The 19494-nt window shown below is 43.8% G+C and overlaps 1 protein-coding gene across 5 annotated transcripts in view; it reads right to left on the reverse strand.

Moving 5' to 3' along the window:
* STIM1 (stromal interaction molecule 1) overlaps positions 1–19494 on the reverse strand; it is a 177650-nt gene that overhangs the window by 69435 nt on the left and 88721 nt on the right. For all 5 annotated transcript variants that reach the window (XM_081798729.1, XM_081798730.1, XM_081798732.1 and 2 more), the window contains exon 2: positions 3154–3284. In XM_081798729.1, the coding sequence (XP_081654855.1) occupies positions 3154–3284 (131 nt within the window). The remainder of the gene's footprint in view (positions 1–3153; positions 3285–19494) is intronic.

Here is a 19494-nt window from a genome sequence, read left to right on the forward strand (position 1 = left end):
ACTGGTGGGCTGGTCGAACTTCCTCCCAGCCTTGCAAGAAGGGTACCACTGCCAATATTCCCATCTTGTTCATCTGAAGGGCCCCCAATCCACAACCTCTGCCAACTCAGACTGAAGCAAGCAAAGATAGTACTTGAGCAGCCAAACTGGCTGCCCCACAAGCAACTGATTATATATTTTCTATAAAATGCCTGCTAAGTCTCAGCTTGCCATAAATCTAATTTCATAGCTCACAGCAGAGTAAAGACAGCAATTAGAAATGGGGATGATCAAAGAAGAGACAGGGAAATTATGAGAAGAAATCACAACAATGGATATAGGAATCTAGGTACTGGGGTAATCGTGTAAGAGGCCCTGAAGACATGCTTTGAATGATCCAAATAAAGTCACCACTCTGTTCACAATAATCTGTAAAAAGAAACACTTATTTCAAAAATGGCTAAAATGTTAAGAGCTCTAGAACTGAGGTTATAGTTTAGTCATCTGAAAAACTTACTGATATGAGGCTGAATAAATGAGGCCTCATAGGGTATCCCTTCAGACTTGCACTAAGATCCTTGGGGAATCAGCAGGGTTTTTTAAGTGGTCATGAAAAGCTCAGGTCCCTCATGGCCAGCACAAGCACAGTTTCATCTCTCACATCTCAGTGCCCAGTAGCCAATATTCTAAGCTCTGAGCTGTCCACCCAACACTCTAGTTAGAACCTGACCTCCAAGGTTGTCTCATATGTTTAGACTGACTTAAACACACACACTTTGCTACCATTGCTTTCTCTTTCGAAGACAGGTGCTTGTGACTGATCATGACAACCCAGACTGGCAGGCCCCCCTCACCACCAGAGGCCTGAGACTGCAGGGGGAGCAGCTGAAGCTAAGGCAAAGGCAGGAGCTACACTAAAAAAGAACAGCTCACCACTGGCACAGAGAAGAGCAGGGTGACAGCTTTTGTGTTATTTTAGAACAGTTTGTGCTGATGAGCTTTTTGTTGTGGTAACATTCCTCTAAAAAGAACATTTTCTTCCTCCCCTCATTGACAAAGCAATCAGCAGAAAGTGAAAAAAGGAGCAGATGATGAAGATATCCAGGAATTTGTAGATCTTGGATCATATCACCTTCTTAACTGGTGTGCCATCCATCCCCTAGTCCTGTGGCCAGGCCCCCGGAGAGAGATCAGGAAACCTCTAGGCCTCATCTGCCTCCAGGAACATGGTTCTATTCTCAGCGCAGGCAAATAAAATTTGGGACCTCTGAGGGCCAGTGCCGCTTCTAGATGCAACCAAAAGTTCAGATACCTTCATCGCGGTTGCTGTCCTTGCTCAAGGACCTACAGTTGCCAGGTTCAACAAGTAGACCTTGCTCAGCCAGGCTGTCTGGGTCCCCACTTTCCTTTCCAGATTTTTGTCCTGCAGTCTTCCACCACAGTCGCTCTGTCCAACCAAACCCACCCACCACGCTCTTACTACCTCCACATCTGTACTCACACTGGTTCCCTGCTTACTCAGGCTGCCCCATTCCTTCCACTCCACCCGAACGTCTACTTTTGCTCCAGGAGGTCTATTTTTGTCCTCTTATAAATTCCTTAGACATTATCTAATTCAACCGAATGCAAGGATCCCCTCTGCTAACTAATCGGTGGAGTGCTATATTCTACCTGCCCATCTTCAGTGACAGGGAGCTCACTACATACCTACCAAGGAAGGCTCTTCTATGACAAGATGGCGCTGGTGACGATTCTTTATTCTAAATGAATATGCCCATATTTTATTTTTCTCACATTGGTCCTGGTTCTGCCCTTAGTCTAAGAGAAAGAGTACACCAGTACTTAACAGCATGAGCTTTGAAATCAGATCTGTGCTCATACACAGTGTGTCCTTGAACAAGCCTTTCCAAGGCTCCAGTCCTTGACAATAATACCAACTTCAAAAGGCTATTAAGAAAGGTAAAAGAGTTAATTATGCAAAGAGCTTAACACTGTGCCTGGCACGGAATAAGAACTCAATAAATGCTAGCTAGAGCTGCACTTTTCATCGCCTGCACCATCGTTACTTAACTCTGATTCCTCCACTCCTAATGTATTTGAAGACAGAAATTTTATTTCCCAGATCTTTTCTTTTCCAGGCTCCCATTTCTCCACTAGACTGTAAATGATATGACGACAGACGCGTGTGTCCTCTTTACAGGCCCATGTCTACCACAGTGCCTGGCACATACATAATACTAATAAATAACCAAATTCTATTGAATGTCTCCATTTCAGAGTTTCCATGCCCTTCATCGTTCACTCCTTCCCGTACAGGTTCTCACTGTTCCAGGTGCTTCTGACAACATGAGATTCAAAACTGAACTCAAAACTTAAAAGGTGGGCTGACGAGCAGGGTGAAGAGACTGGGCTTACCTCTCCCTCGTGACATACACCATATCACTATTAAAGATCTGGCATAACTTGGCAGCTTCACCAAACTGCTGGCTCGTGTTGAGCTTGAAATCAACTGAAACCTTTACATCTTTTCACAAGTGATGACTTCGTACTCTGGGCTCTGTGGAGTTGGAACTGTAGTGATGCCAAAAGGTGAGACAATAACAGAGCTTTTTCCATCTAGAGATTCCTCTCACTCCTACTATCTGGACTACTCAACCGGCTCCCAGCAACTGGAGGCCCGCAGTGCAATTCAGAATGATCTTTCTAGGAACATGTGTTTCTTCCTCCCAAACAGAGTATAAACTCCCAGAGGGCAAGATAAGGACCGCCTTGACTTCTCTCCTACATGCCAACACAGGGCTGAGCACATAGTAAGTACAGACGGATGCCCCCTCTGTCTGCAGCGGGATTACAATAAGGAGTCAGGGGAACTGTAGAGACCGACCTCGAGGCTCCCTCTCCCTCTCAGACAGCACAGCTCAGTCAGTGTTGTGCTTCTAGCTGGTAGGCAGATGGGAGCCAGTCCAGGCAGAGACACAGACATCAGGCCTGCACCCGGACCAGCAGGGTCCTATAGGGCTGTTCTGCTGAGAATCACCTCCCTTCGCAGGGAGGAGCTCCTTGAGAACAAGCCAACATCAAGAACATCTCTCCACGGGGAAGAGTGTCTAGACAGCTTTTAGAGACTGTCCACACAGGAAGAGAAGAGAGCCACGGCAGGGTGAGAGAGCTCACCTCATCGCTTTCTTCCACATCCACATCGCCATTGGCATCATCGTCCATCAGCTTGTGGATGCTGCGGACTGCATCGAAGCTGAGCTTCTCATCCTCACTGTGGCACAGGGGCTTGTCAATCCGGCAAAACTCTGTACAGGAAAAGCAAGAGACAACATTACTGTGGGCCGCCACTGGCCTTTACTACCCACCTGTCCCAGGGTCCGTAGCTTCCAGCAGCTAAAGCCTCATGTAGCCACTTCACTGGCTATTTGTACAGTGAGAAAACTGTTTCATCCAGTCTTCAACCTTCTCCCCAAATCTCCCCCATTTAGGGACAATGCTTTATTATCCTAATCTTTCCCTGCTGGCAGGGAAGTCAAGCATAAGACCAGGAATACACTGGGATCTAGACAAAGAATATGAATAGGTAACTCACACGGAAAAAAATATAAATGAGAGAAAATACAAACAGCCAACAGACACAGGGAAAAAAGTTTAGCCTTACTAGTAAGTGAAGAAATACATGTTCAAACAAAATACCATTTTTAGTCAGTCGATAAATAAATGTGCATTAATACAGTCTTTCTAGAAACAGGAACACAGCCCATTCCCTGCAGTGCCAAAATAATACGTATTTTCCTTCTCATTCACTTTGTCACTGCTGGGAGTAGCAGAGTGCCAGCCACGGACTAGCTGCAGAAAGCCTTCACATGCGGAGCCTGCCCACAGCGAGTTACAGTCAGCGATAGCCATCAGGCACCCACGGTCCTGAGCACATCAGCTGCAACAGTGTGGGAGGCCCACAGTGCAGCTTCCCCCACCACCGACACACAGCCATGTACCACTAAAGCCAACACAAGAGCTGAGGCCACCTAACCCTCTCTTGGAACCCCGGGAAACACTATGCATACAGCAGAAAGAGCCTGGCATCTCGTCTTAGCTCTACCGTGTGACCCTAGGGAGGTCACTTCACTTCTCCGGCCTCAAGCTCACTAACTGAAAAAGACATTGTAAGTGAAGTTTCCAGTATGTCTTCCAATTCTTAGATTCTAAAATTCCCCTTTCCTTTGACCCTGATCTTGATAACTTCTCTCCAGCAAAACTCCTCAGATCACTCCCAAAGAAGAAGCTGTCACAGGGGCGCCTGGGTGGCTCAGTCGTTGAGCGTCTGTCTGCCTTCGGTTCAGGTCATGATCCCAGTGTCCTGGGATCGAGCCCCGCATTGGGCTCCCTGCTCCGCAGGAGGCCTGCTTCTCCCTCTCCCACTCCCCTTGCTTGTGTTCCCTCTCTCGCTGTGTCTCTCTCTGTCAAATAAATAAATAAAACCTTAAAAAAAAGAAGAAGAAGAAGAAGAAGAAGCTGTCACAGAAGAGAAAGCAAGGACAGGGTAAAGAAGCTGCTGCTGTGAAGCCTTCTAGAAGGCACTGGTCAAAGACCTGTCTGCTGATCAGAAACACTGACAGCACAGGACAAGTCACCTCTCTCTCACTGGCTAGTTGTTCAAATCCTTTTCAAAATGAGGGAGGGCTATAAATGTTAAATGCGGAAAATGTCCCAGTTGTGACTCAATAAAAACATGTTGGATACTGGAGCTCACAGATGTTAACTGATGTGTCCAAAGTCAAAGACAGCTGAAGAGCCACAAGGAGAGCCCAGGTCTATTGACTCCCAGGCCCACACTTCACCTGTCCGCCTTTATGCCAAGGCGCCCAAACAGCTTTAAGTTGGGTTTCATCTTCTGGAAGTCACAGATGGTAAAAAGGACACTGAAGAAATGGCTTCATAGAAGACAAAAAGTAAGATAAATAGTATACATGCCAAAGAAATATCTCCATATAATCTTATATTCTTCTACATTTGTCTTACAAGTTGAAGTGGAGAGTGGAGGGTGGGGTGAGGCAGTGGTGGGTACCCAGGGAAAGAGAAGAATGCAGCCAAAGATTAAGGCATTGTTTCTCAACTTCTTCACCAATAAGAGCTCTTGGCATGATTATTTCATTTATGGACTCCTATCCATGAACTACCTATCTAAACGGAATTGCAGTTAAGTACTGACTGGTCCATAGATGGAAGCACACAGCCCTGGGGATTAGCATTACCAACATAACGCTTTCCTGCCCTTATTCCTGTTTTTGTGTTCATCAAAGGCACATATAATTGCCTATCAGAATAAGAAAAAAAAATTTTTTTAATTGCCTATCAGAGATTTTTGATCAGCCTATGATGTGCCCATTTAAACAACATTTATTGCGTGTTCTTTATATGTCAGGCTCTGTAATCAGCATGGGGCATAAAGAGATGAGTCAGATCTCATCCCTGCCCTCAAGGAGCTTAATTATAAATGTAGGGGAGAGAGGTGATTAAAACACTAAATGCTAATTACCATGATAGAAACAATCAGGATTACCCTAGGGGTCAGCAAACGTTTTCTGTAAAAGGCCAGACAGTAAACATTAGGATTTATGAACCAGATAGCCTCTGTTACAACTACTTTATCACTGAGCACAAAAGCAGCCATAGACAAAACCTAAGTGCATGAGCTTAGCTGTGTTCCAAGAAAACCTTATTCACAAGAACAGGTGGTGGGCTGAATTTGACCCCTGGGTCATAGTTTGCTGACCCCTGTTCTAGAAAACCACAGGTAGCACACCAGAACCACATTAGGTTGACAGATTTTTGACCCAAAGCAAAGAAATTCCATCTTTTCATTAGCCTGTATCCACACACAGGTCTATCGTAAGTAAAGCACAGCTTCTTTTTTTTTTTTAAGTTTTATTTATTTAGGTAATCTCTACACCCAACATGGGGCTCCAATTCACAACCCCAAAATCATAAGTCTCATGCTCTTCCAACTGAGCCAGCCAGGCGCACCAAAGCATAACTTCTAAAAGGCTTTTTTAAAATGCTGAATGAACTAGTTCACTGAGCTCTAGGGCTGTGGGGGTCTCCAGGCTGGGCACCGTTGGCCTTAAGGTCAGCCAGCCCCTTTCTTGAAGGCCTATGGCAGGTCCAAGAAGTTTGGGCTTCAAACACTAGGCTCTGGTTTGTAACCTGATCAGACACACAGGTGACCTTTGCTGCTGGCATCATCTGGCATAGAGAAGGATTAAAGGGATTGAGGATAAAGGAGTACAAAATCTTGATGTCCCATAAGGCCATAGAACCCTGTTCAGAAAAAGCACGTTAGCCAAAATTCACTAATGACTCCTGCCTACCAAGCATTTCCTAGGCTGTCTCTCTCTCCTTCCTGAATCTATCATCTCTTATATATTCCGATCTGCCAAGGCTTCCCAGAACCATCTGGAAATACCTTAGAAGATCCAACCATTTAGCAACACATTATTAGTAAGAGCCCTGGACTTGGAGTCAGAACACGTATGTCAAAATCCTAGCTCCATCAGTTACAACTATATGATGTTGGACAAGTTGTTTAACTTCTCTTAGCTTCCAATATCTCATTTGTAAAATGAGGATAATTATATCTGCTTACATGGTTTTTGCAAAAATTAAGAGTTTTTGCAAAAATTAAGACCACATTTGTTCAAACACCTAGCATAGGGCATGCATAAAGCTGACAATCAATACATTCGTAGTTTCCTTCTTTCTTCCCAGAGCAGCAGGTGAACAGCTCCCATCCTCTGCTAATCAGCCACTCTCCCTGTCAGACTATGAAGAATCAAATATAGGATATACAGTCCAATCAGATCAATCAGCATATGTTCTAGATGAGCTGGCAAGTGATTATGACAATGGCCTATATTCCCACAACATTTATTTGTCTATCGCTGATAACATTCATCATACTGTGTTGCAGTTCTGTCTGTCCTCCCCATCAGACTGTGATTTCCAGAAGGGCTTGGGACAATGTCCCCAGCCCCAAGCAAAAGCCAGGTTCTTGATAGATGCTCAGGAAATGTTTTTTGATGAATAAATACCAACTAACAATTACGTGTAGGATTTCTCTAGGCAGAAAAGAGAATTCTAAGTAAAAAGAATAGTATAAGACCAGGTTTTTAAATTGTTTGATCTCAGGGCCCCTGTATACTCTTGAAAATTGAAAATCCCCAAACTGATATTTACCATATTAGAAATTAAAATAAAAATTCTAGTAGCAATTAATTCCTTTTAGACCACTAAATCTCCTATACATTAATATAAATAACATTTTTTATGAAAAATAACTGTTTTATGGAAAAAAAAGTTTTCGGAGAAGGGTGGGATTGTTTTACATTTTTGCAAATCTCGTTAATATCTGGCTTAATGGAAGATGGCTGTAGTCTTATATCTACTTCCACATTCAATGTGTTGTTTTGATCCAAGATCAAAACAGGTATGTAGTTGGAAACAGAAGAGTATTTTAATAACCTTTCAGATAACTGTGAACATTCTTCTGTAATATTACATCAAAACTCAACAAGTGGTAGGTTTATTAAAGATTAGTTGCAGTGTGAAATTTGAAACTATCTGGATGAACTTTTTGTACTCTATTACGTTAAAATCTATTGCTCTGACTTGCACTTTGAATAATCTTTTATCCAGGCGTGATTTTGTAACATGATGCACTGATCACATGGAAACTAGTGATTCGATGAGTTAGGCAGAGCTTCCGAATTTGACCCATTTCATCTATACAATATCAAAATAATCAGTTATTAGTATCACCACTAATTTCATCAGGAAACTTTTATTATTTATTTATTTATTTGAGAGAGAGATTGAGAGAGAGCTTGGGGGCGGGGGGCGTGGTGCAGAGGGAAAGAATCTCAAGCAGACTCTGCACTGAGCATGGAGCCTGATGCGGGGCTTGATCTCACAACCCTGAGATCATGACCTGAGCCAAAATCAAGAGTCAGACACCCAACCAACTGAGCCACCCAGGCACCCCTATTTTTTTTTAAGTAGCCCCCACGCCAAGCATGGAGCCCAACATGGGGCTTGAACTCACGACCCTGAGATCAAGACCTGAGCTGAGATCAAGAGTTGGACCCTTAACCAACTGAGCCACCCCGGTGCCCCCATCAGAAAAGCTTGAAATCTGGGGAAGCTGTCAAGCTCACAGTGGCAGATACAAGTTTTCCACAATTCTAAGTTTTAAATAAAAGCTAGAATTTTATCATTGGCAACAAATACTACCAGTTGTTTTCCTCTAAGTAGCAGACTCACCTCATTCATTTTCAAGAAAAGATCTGCCAAATAATTAGTTTGAGTAACTATAGTTTATCTGTCAGTTATTCTTTCAAATAAAAATAGTGTTCCCTGGGGCGCCTTGGTGGCTCAGTTAGTTAAGTGTCTGCCTTCGGCTCAGGTCATGATCTCAGGGTCCTGGGATTGAACCCCACATCGGGCTCCCTGCTCAGTGGGGAGCCTGCTTCCCCCTCTCCTCCCTGCTCGTGCTCTGTCTCGCTATCTCTATCTCTCTCTCTCAAATAAATAAATAAAATATTTTTTAAAAATAGTGTTCCCTGAAGAAAGGAGGTAGTTCAACTTGCAACTCGATGGCACAAACACTCTTTCTTGAAATAAACATCAAACTTCTACCTGCAGCAAAAGTGCTTTATGCATATTTCCTGTTTCATCACACAGAATACTAAAGAGACATGTATTCGTGTGATACAATTTAATAGAATTCATACATTTTTATTTATATATTTTTTTAAAATTCTTTTTTAAACAGAGCGCATGGAGGTGAGAAAAACAGTGACCACCGGCACAGTTTTGTGGTTCTGCTCTGACTCCTGATAAGGAACCAACAGTTTTACCTAACTGCTTTCGTGCCATTGGTGCAAATGTAGACACAGTGAAAAAAAGCAAATAACATCTTAGCATTATTATTAAAATGTCTTTGACCTTTTGGACCCCTGAAAAGATCTTGGTGACCCCCAATGGTCTGCAGACCACACTTTGTTAATCACTGGCAGGCAAAACCACAGTCTTTCCCTCATGTCCCAATCTCCTCCCCTTTCTCCAGGCAGAGCTAATCACCGACTGCTCTATGCTCCAAAGGACTTTATACATAACTCTGTTATATTAATTCTCATGCTCTGAGTTGTTCACATGCCACATCCAGAAAAGGGCAAGGACTAGGTTTGACTCACTCTATCCCCCAGGGCCTAGTATGGCCCCATCACGAACATCTACCGTCAAGCAGGAAATCAGGAAACACTGGCTCAATGAATGAATGCGTGCATGAATGGATTCATAACAAACTGTATCTCCCCCAAGGACAAGAGAATTCCTGAGTACAAGCGACCAACTCCCCCCACCAATATCCACCATCCACCTGATGCCTCTTCTCTTTCAGCCAGTTTCTCCTCACTGAACAGTAATTCATCCCCCTGAGACCACGCATCTGCAGGCGTGCAAAGCAGAGTCCCTGCAGCTGAGCCTGACAATGGACTGTCTGGTGTGAGACACAAGCCCAAAGGGAAAGAAGTGAGAAAAACAGCAGTCAAGGAAGAAGGCATAGATAAGGAATAGAGAAAGGCCCTGGTCAAACTGTTCCTTACCACTTGGCTGGCACCTGAACGGAATCTGGAAATTGCTGAATTTTGCCAGCAGGAGCGTCACCTGTTGCGAATCATTTCTCCACTTCACCTCCCACCCCACAAAGCGGGACCAGGAAGCTCTGCAGGAACTCTTGATGGGATCAGAATCTACCCTTACCCTTAGAAAGGGCTCAAAAGACTGTTAAGAGCACCAGCCCTGGGAAGACTCAGGTTCGACCAAGGACCCTGACATTCCAGAGATAAAACAGCACTGAACCTAAATGAGGCTGAGGCTGGGGGTCTGGGGAGGAGGATGGGGTGGGAGGAGGAAGTACCATCTACACAAAAATGTAAAGAATGAGAAGGGGGGGCGCCTGGTGGCTCAGTTGTTAAGCATCTGCCTTGGGCTCAGGTCATGATCCCAGGGTCCTGGGATCGGGTCCTGGGATCGAGCCCCGCGTTGGGCTCCCTGCTCAGCAGGAAACCTGCTTCTCCCTCTCCCACTCCCCCTGCTTGTGTTCCTGCTCTCACTCTCTCTCTCTAATAAATAAATAAAATCTTTAAAAAAAAAAAAAAAGAATGAGAAGGGGAACTGGTTTGGGACCTGAAACTGGCAAAAAAAAAAAGGGCCCCCTTGGAACACAGCACATAGTAGGTCTAGCCACAGAGGAAAGAGGAGTCAGCTCCCTGGGGCTGAGTGAAATCCAGCCTCTTGAGGGATGTTCTTGCCCCTGTTAGAACATCATGTCCTTATATCCAAGCAGAGGCCCAGCTCTCCTCAGCAGTGGGGCAGGAATTCAGAAGAGCTTTCCTTATGAACAAAGTTGGCACTGGTTTCAGCTACCCAAGCAGCAGTGACACAAAAGACTTCCCATGTCTCCCCCCAAGGAGAACACATCAAAAAATAACCCATACAACACCAAGAGTGAACCCTAAGAAACTATGAACTTTGGGTGATTAGGATGTATCCATGTGGGCTCATCCTTGGCAAAAAAATGTACCACTCTGGTAAGTAACATTGGTAACTGGGTTGGCTAAGCATGTGTGGAGGCAGAGAATATGTGGGAGATCTCTGTACCTCCCTCTGAATTTTGTTGTAAACCTAAAACTGCTCTTAAAAAAAAAAAGCATAGTCTACCATATGTGTATGATCAGTAAACGTTTTTACAATTCTTACTAGCATACTTTAAAAAAATATTATATATGTTTATTATAATGCAAGATAACTATATTTTCACTCTAACCTATGATCTGAATACTCCAGTAACAATTTTTTTAATTCATATGAAATATAATTAAAGAAAGCCCTCAGTGGAAAAGAAAAAATTCACAGCCTTGACAATGTATAGAGCTTCAATGTGCAACATACTGAGATACGCCTCTGATTCCATGAGCATTCCTGACTTTGTACCTCTTCTAGCCTTACTTCAGTCAGCTTACAACTGCAGTTATTTGAGGGTATCTGAGGGCAGAGCTCATGTCTTTTTCATTTTTTCATAGCACCTACTAGCACCTCACACATGATACACTTGTTGATTTGCTCAGTGCCCATCTCCCTCCAAGAGAAGTAAGGCTCACAAGAGCAGTGACTTTTTTGTTCCCTGCAGTAAACCCAGGGACTCAGACAGTGCTTGGCACACGGGAGGTATTCAATATAGATCTGCTAAATGAATGAACAAATCTTTCTTTTCCTGAGTGTGCAAAGCAAATGTCTCCTCCAGACCTGACTTTTAAATGTTGAAGTTTTAAAGAATCTGCATTTGGTCCAAGGCTCTCTTCTCTTCATACTACTCTCTCTCTCTCTCCTCACAGCCTTGATTACCATTTAAAGAAATTACTAGTCATTGCCAACTCCCCCAAAAGGCAAAATGATGTTTCTGCTGCAGGTTTCACTTGTGACCCTCAGAAACCCACAGAAGCCAACTACCTACTAAGTATCTCCACACAAGGATGTTGACAGGAACGCGAACGCATCATGTCTAAACCTAAACTCATTAGTTTCCCCCAAACTTTCTACTTCTTCAGTTGCTTGTGTCAAAAACCTTCACATCTCACTCTCCCTCACTCCCCACTTCTAAACAAGCACCGATCCTAGTTCAAGACTCAACTATTCCAAATCCTCCTCCCCTCACAGGGAGATATTCTGAATACTTAACGAGCCATCAGCAGGAACGCTACCCATAGGCAATGCAAGTGCATACCAGCTGATTGATTATCTGTCCAAGTCATCTCCCTACTCAAAACCCTTCAAGGGGCGCCTGGGTGGCTCAGTTGTTAAGCGTCTGCCTTCTGCTCAGGTCATGATCCCAGGGTCCTGGGATCGAGCCCCGCATCGGGCTCCCTGCTCAGTGGGGAGCCTGCTTCTCCCTCTGCCTCTGCTGCTCTCTCTCTCTCTCTCTCTGTGACAAATAAATAAATAAAATCTTAAAAAACAAACAAACAAAAAAAACCTTCAAAAGCTTTTCATTACTCTTAAGATGAAGTTCAAATTTCTTCAAGTGGCCTGCAAGGCCCAGAATGATTTGTCACCTGCCGCCTTTCTGGTCTCATGTCCAGCAACTCCCATAGCTTTGTGCGATCCTTCTTTGATGTTCCAAGTTTCTCCCCTCCTTTCCACATATAGCACGTTGGTTCTCAACTCCAGCTGCATATTAGACCCACTTAGGGAGCACCGATGTCACTGATGGCCAAGCCCCATCCCAGACGAGTTAAATCGGTATCTCTATGGGCGGGACCTAGGTATGGGTTTGGTTTTATGGGGGGTTTTGCTTTTTTGTTTTTCTTTGACATGTAACATACATACAGCGAAGTGTATAAATAAACATATAGATCAACCAACTTTTCCATGTGTATATATCTAAGTAACTACCACCAAAATCAAGAAATAAAACATTCCCAACACTCTAGGAAGACTTCCTCCCTCTTGCCCCTTTCCAATCAATACCACCACGACCACGATCTCACCCCACCCCATAGTAGTAACGGCTCTTCTGACTTTTATCACCATACATGAGTTTTACCTTTTCTTGACATTTATAAAAATAGAGCATGGATATTTCTTAAGGCAGAATTGCACACAATAAAATGTCTCCATTTTAAGTATACAGTTCAGTGTGTTTGACAAACATATGCACTTGTATAACCACCACCCCAATCGAGATATAGAACATTCCATCACCCCAAAATGTTCCCACTTGGTACTTCACTGCCAAACCTCATCTGCCGCCCCACATAACCACTGATCTGATTTCTATCATTATAAATTAGTTTTGCTTGCTCTAGGACTTCAAAGAAATATAATCACCAGTATGCACTCTTTTGTGTCTGGTGGCTTTTGTTCAGCATTCAAAAGATTCAACCGTGTTGTCACATGAATCGGTTTTCTCCATGTTATCACTGAGTAACATTCCACTGAATGAAGAGACCAAAATTTGTTTATCCATCCACAAGTTTTTAGCTATCACAAATAAAGTGCTATGAACATTCATGTACAAGTCTTTGTGTGGACATGTTTTCATTTTTCTTTAGTGAAAATGAGTTTTTCATCCTGAGTTCCAGTAGGAGTGCAACCTCTGGGTTATATGACAGATTTGTTTAGTATGTTTAACTTTCTTTTTTAAGATTTTTATTTATTTATTTGAGAGAGAGAGAATGAGAGAGAGAGCACATGAGAGGGGAGAGGGTCAGAGGGAGAGGCAGACTCCCCGCTGAGCAGGGAGCCCAATGCGGGACTCGATCCTGGGACTCCAGGATCATGACCTAAGCCGAAGGCAGATGCTTAACTGACTGAGCCACCCAGGCACCCCTTTAGTATGTTTAACTTTTAAGTGCCAAGCTCTTTTCCAAAGTAGTTGTATCGCTTGATACCCTCCCCAGGAAGCACGAGTATGAAGCACCAGCCCAGCTGCTTCATATACTCTCTTATACCTGGTGATGCTAATGTGCAACCCAGGGTGAGAATAACCTAGAATTCCTATTTGCCCAAAGGATACAAAAATACAGATTCGAAGGGGCACAAACATCCCAATGTTCATATCAGCATTATCAACAATAGCCAAACTATGGAAAGAGCCCAAGTGTCCATCAACTGGTGAGTGGATAAAGAAGATGTGGTATATGATGAGGGAGCAAAAGGCAAGCTGAGGACAAAGCACAAGATGACACCCCACAACACCCCCCCCCCGCGAGGTGGGATATGTGTGACATTCCTCAGGTACTCTGGGCTGCCCTAAAGCTAAGGGAAGGGAAAACAAAGGGGTAACTGACATAGATCACAGTCCTGCAGGACAAGAGTCTCCATCAGTTTACAAATGTCTTAGTGATTTACAAGGAAAAAGCATTATCATCAATAGCCTAACTTTCAGAAACCCATAGACTCAATTTTCGGGAGCCCTAACATCACTCTCTCCTCCATAGTGATGTAGAAAACAAAGGTAGAGGCAATGTAAATAAAATAAAATTGCCTTATAACGGGCGCCTGGGTGGCTCAGTTGGTTAAGCGACTGCCTTCAGCTCAGGTCATGATCCTGGAGTCCCGGGATCGAGTCCCGCATCGGGCTCCCTGCTCAGCAGGGAGTCTGCTTCTCCCTCTCCTGCTCCCCCCTCTTGTGCTCTTTCTCTCTCTCACTCTCTCTCTCTCAAATAAATAAATAAAATCTTAAAAAAAAAAAAAAAATTGCCTTATAACCTGCAGCCCATTGACAAATACTTGAGGCAGGCAGAGTATGACATTCCACCAGGAAAGTCCCAACTGTCTTAAAGTTAATGCCTTACTAGAAGGAAAAACCATCCTAACTTGACAATTGCCAGACCTCCACCATCCTGTGAGTCTTCTTTAGCATATGAAAGTTCTTTTGGACACCTCCCTTTGTCCCTACCTCCCCCCCCCACTCCCAAGTATATAATCAGCCATTCCTCACAACCCCAGTGCAGCAGCTCTTTCTACCCATGGGTCCTGTCCCTGTGCTTTAATAAAATCACCTTTTTGCACCAAAGATGTCCAAGAATTCTTTCTTGGCCATTGACTCTGGAGCTCACCAACATTCCAAAACTACATCAGTATATACATACACAATGGAATATTACTCAGCCATCAAAAAGAATGAACTCTTGCCATTCGCAAAGACGTGGATGGATCTAGAGGGTATTATGCTAAGGGAAATAAGTCAGTCAGAAAAAGGCAAATACCATATGATTTCACTCATATGTGGAATTTAAAAAACAAAACAGATGAACATATGGGAGGGGTTTGGGGGGGGAACAAACCATAGGAGACTCTTAAAGATAGAACAAACTGAGGGTTGATGGAGGGAGGTGGGTGGGGGATGGGTCAGATGGGTGATGGGCATTAAGGAAGGCACTTGTTGTGTGGAGCACTAGGTGTTGTACGTAAGCGATGAATCACTGAATTCTACTCCTGAAACCAATATTGCACTGTAAGTTAACTAACTAGAATTTAAATAAAAATTTGAAGGAAAAGAAAAAAAGAATAAAGAATTTCTTTTGTATGGAAGCCTCCTCATTCTTTCTTGACCTGCAGACTCTGACTCATACTGTTGGTCTGAACTTAAACACTTTTTCTTCAAAGAATCTTCCTTGATCAACTTCCCTGCCAAACTGGTTTAGGCCCACATTATACATTCTCTAAAGCACCCTGTATTTTTTATTGATAACACTTTTCACAATTATAATTATTTGTGTGATAATTTGCTTAATATCTTTCTTCTCCACTAACCTGTAAGTTCCACAGTGGCAGGAACCATGGCTGCCTTCATGGCTGAATCCCGACTTCGAGCCAACACCCAGCACCTAGCAAAGTCCCTAGCACAACAGCTGGGCTCCAGTGAATATTCACTGAATGAACAAATGAATGCCCAGAAGAACTCAGTTGATGAAAGAGCAAGCTGAAACAGAGATGAACAGACACAGTCCTTGCCCACAGAAAGTACGAGAATGAGCACAGTATATGAATCACAAAGACACAAAATAGAATATGGTAAGACACAAGAGACCAGGAGATACCACCATCTGAACAGGAAGAAGACAGCAGGAGTGGAAGGAAGGGAGGGCATCCCAGCATAGCAAGCCCCAGAGCAAGGAGCACAGCATCTCACACAGATTAATTTGTAAAAGAACCCAAAGTCAAAGGGTACTTTTTACCATCTTGCAAAAATTCTTGGCATACAATGGGAGTAATGGATGTTGAGATCGCCACTGTACTCAGACTCTAAGCGGCAGAGTTAGAAGGGCTTTGGAGGCAGCAAGGACCACTGCCCACCTTAAAACTGGAGGAGGAGGGCGCCTGGGTGGCTCAGTTGGTTAAGCGACTGCCTTCGGCTCAGGTCATGATCCTGGAGTCCCGGGATGGAGTCCCGCATCGGGCTCCCTGCTCAGCGGGGGGTCTGCTTCTCCCTCTGCCCTCTTCCCTCTCGTGCTCTCTGTCTCTCATTCTCTCTCAAATAAATAAATAAAATCTTTAAAAAAAAAAAAAAAACTGGAGGAGGAGACTGGGGTATGAAAGGGGAGGCTGGCCAGCAAAATAGTGGCAGAACTAGATTAGAAGTCTCACTAACTTCCTATGCCATGTCCTGTGGCAAGGTTATCTGGTTGGGAGATCCAGATGAGTCTGTGCAAGAAGGCTCCCTAGAACTACGAACCCTTACTCTCCAAGACCCACAAATAGGGACAAGTTCTAATACGTTCTGCTCGTCTACCGAGGGCCAACACAGAAGTCCTAACTGGTCTTGTACCATTCCCCAAGCAGGGTAAAATAGCATTCTTGGTTTTGCCCTAACTTCTTTAGTGTCCAACACTAACTAGAGACCCCTTCCTTATTAAGACTTAGAAACAAAGTTAAAAAGACACTAGAGAAGGAATACTGAGTCCCTAGTACACTCTGTGGGGAGAAACAAAAAGAGCAAAAGAATATGCTTCTGTTTAATCATATGAAACATAATCATCTGCTAGACGAAATGAATTCTTCAGCCCTCTCTCCACCCAGCCAGCCCATCGTGTCCCATTTCTACCTTCAATCTCTCAGTATTCTTTTCTTCAAATATTGGTTTCACAAGAAGCTTCCTTCCCAAAGAAGGTGGCTAATCCCTAAAATTAGTCCCCACCAAGCAGGCCAGGACCTCAGGAACCCAGGCTTCCAGTGCAGGGGCCTTCTAGCTGTTCTGACTCCCTGTGCCTCCTCCCACGTCTCCTGCAGGGCTTTGGACTCTGGTCCATCCGCTTAACAGTCTATCTGCCTGCCCTTTAATTTTTAGAACCTTTCTGACTAAATTAAAAGTTTCTGAGCCCCAGTTCAGGGTTCACATGCTACCACTTCAATGCTGATTTCTGACTTTCAAACATCTAATTGCTGACATTGAGCTAGCTAGCCGAACTAACCAAAGGCACCAGGAATATAAAAAGAAGTAAGATACACTTCTCTGGCCTCCAGGGTCCCCCAACCCCTGCCCCTCAATGATTAAAATACATACTGAATTACAGAAGAGGTAGTTGCAGGTCTTTAAATTTCAACTTTCCTACACTCTGAGTGCTCCTAAGGATTTTCTTATCTGCAAAATCAGTAAAGTCCTTGGAAAAACAGTCAAGCCCTGTGTTAGTCACTCACTTGTCAATTGTCTATTCTCTACTTTACCTGTGAGTCTTATCTTCCCAACTACAGATGAGTCTGATTTCTCTGGCATTCCCCTGTGTCTGGCAGAGCCCCGGGCAACACAAGACCTGGTCTAGGACAACTGAAAGCTGCTTACAGGTTTTGAAGATCTGCTTTCTCAGCTTTGGGGTCCCACATACCACAGGTCTTTACATTCTGAAGGTATCTGTGCCAAGAAGCATGACAGCCCCAGAGAAATTAAATCAACACACACTTGTTCAAAAGTTGCCCCAAATTCTCTGACCTGGCACCTGACCCAAACATTCCTGCATCCTGGCCAGCACTTGTCAGGGTCTGAGATAGCCAAAAAAACAATTACAAACAACTCAAAACAGATTTCTGCTGGGAAAAGTTTTCTACAAGTGCTGGGATGGGCCCCCAAGAACTTGCCCAGATAAGGACATTGCACAGTGCCCAGGGGAGGTGTCCAACCCATTAGTGGACTCTCTAGGATTATACCCTTCTGGTTCAGAAGTGGACCTGGCTCCCAACAATCAGTCCTGATCACAGTGGCCCCAAGAGCACAGCGATAAATGCCTGGGTGAGCCAGGCACACCACTACATGGGGTGAAACCAATGTGGATTCCAGGTTCCCTCACAGCAGGAGGTGATCCTCCAGCCACCCCAGGCGCACTGCTGGCTGGCCTACCAGAGAACACATTCCAGGGCTCCCAAAGAGACCAGACCCAGGAAAGAGCTTTTCACCATCTTCCTGCCCCACATAAGCCTCCACCCAAACTATACGAAGAAGATAACTGGCCCCCTTTCTTCTTTTCTTGAGAGAAGATAACCAAGAACATCTACTGAAAAACCTTGCAGTCAGGATGATCTTTCCAAAAACTGGGTTTGCAGCCTTGCCTCACCGGATGGTGATGGCAGTTCTCAGCTATGGTGATGACATCTCCCCAGAAGGGGAACTGACTATCCAGAACAAGCCCAGGCTTCCCAGCCCTGCTCCCACATGCAAACAAGCCTGATATGATTTCTGAGGAAAAACCTCTATGACCAAGCAGGCTCCAACTCACAGAGAACTGAGTTCAGGTCTCCATGTACTTTGCCTGGGTTACTACGGTTTCCTCAGTGATCTGCCTGTCTCTGCTCGTTTCTCTCAAACTCATTCTCTACTAAAGCAGTTAGTATAATTTTTCTAAAATTCAAATCTGACTATACTATTCTCCTGAATAAAATTCTTCACAGGTTCACATTAAAAAACCTGTATACAGGGGCACCTGGGTGGTTCAGTCAGTTAAGTGTCTGAGTCCTGATTTTGGCTCAGGTTGAAATCTCAGGGTTGTGAGATGGAGCCCTGCATCCAGATCTGTGCTCAGTGGGGAGTCTGCTTGAGATTCTCTCTCCCTCTCCCCCTCCCCCTGCTTGCACACACTCGCTCCCTCTCTCTCTAAAATAAATAAATAAATCTTTAAAAAAAAAAAAAAACGGTATACAAATGTTCGTGGAAGCTTTATGTGTAATACCCCAAATTGGGATCAGTCCATATGTCTTTCAACAGGTGAATGGTTATATACATTATACACAATGGAATATTACTCAGCAATACAAAGGAACAAAGTCAAGATACATACAACCACTTAGATGATTTTCCAGGGAATTATGGCTGAACAAAAAAGCCAATTCCGGGAAGTTACAAACTCTATGATTCCAATTACACAACATTTTTGAGAGGTCAAAACTTTAGAAACAGAGGACAGAGGGGTCAGGAACAGGGAAGGGGTGGGAGAGAAAGGTGTGATTATAAAGGGGTAACATGGAGGTTATTTATGGTGTTGGAATACAATTTACACACACACATACACACAACCAGTACAAATAAAACTGAGGAAATCTAAACAAGATTGGCAGGTTGTGTTAACGTCAATATTCTGGTTATAATATCATACTACAGTCTGTCAAAATGTTACTATGCGGAAAACTGCAAAGTTTCCCAATGATCTCGCTGTATTATTTTTTTTCAAATGCGTGTCAATCTACAATTATCTCAATAAATATTCTAATTTAAAGAAAAAAGTCCTTTGCAGAGCCCCCAAACTCCTACAACAGTAATTCCTAACTTTTTTTCAGTGAGGAATTCCAAAAGCTCCATATAATAATAGTTATACTTTTTTGGGCGCCTGGGTGGCTCAGTTGGTTAAGCGTCTGCCTTCGGCTCAGGTCATGATCATAGGGTCCTGGGATCGAGCCCCATGCCAGGCT

This window comes from Leptonychotes weddellii, chromosome 11 (assembly GCF_054177405.1).
Source record: "Leptonychotes weddellii isolate Sample4059 chromosome 11, ASM5417740v2, whole genome shotgun sequence".
NCBI classification, from domain to species: Eukaryota; Metazoa; Chordata; class Mammalia; order Carnivora; family Phocidae; genus Leptonychotes; species Leptonychotes weddellii.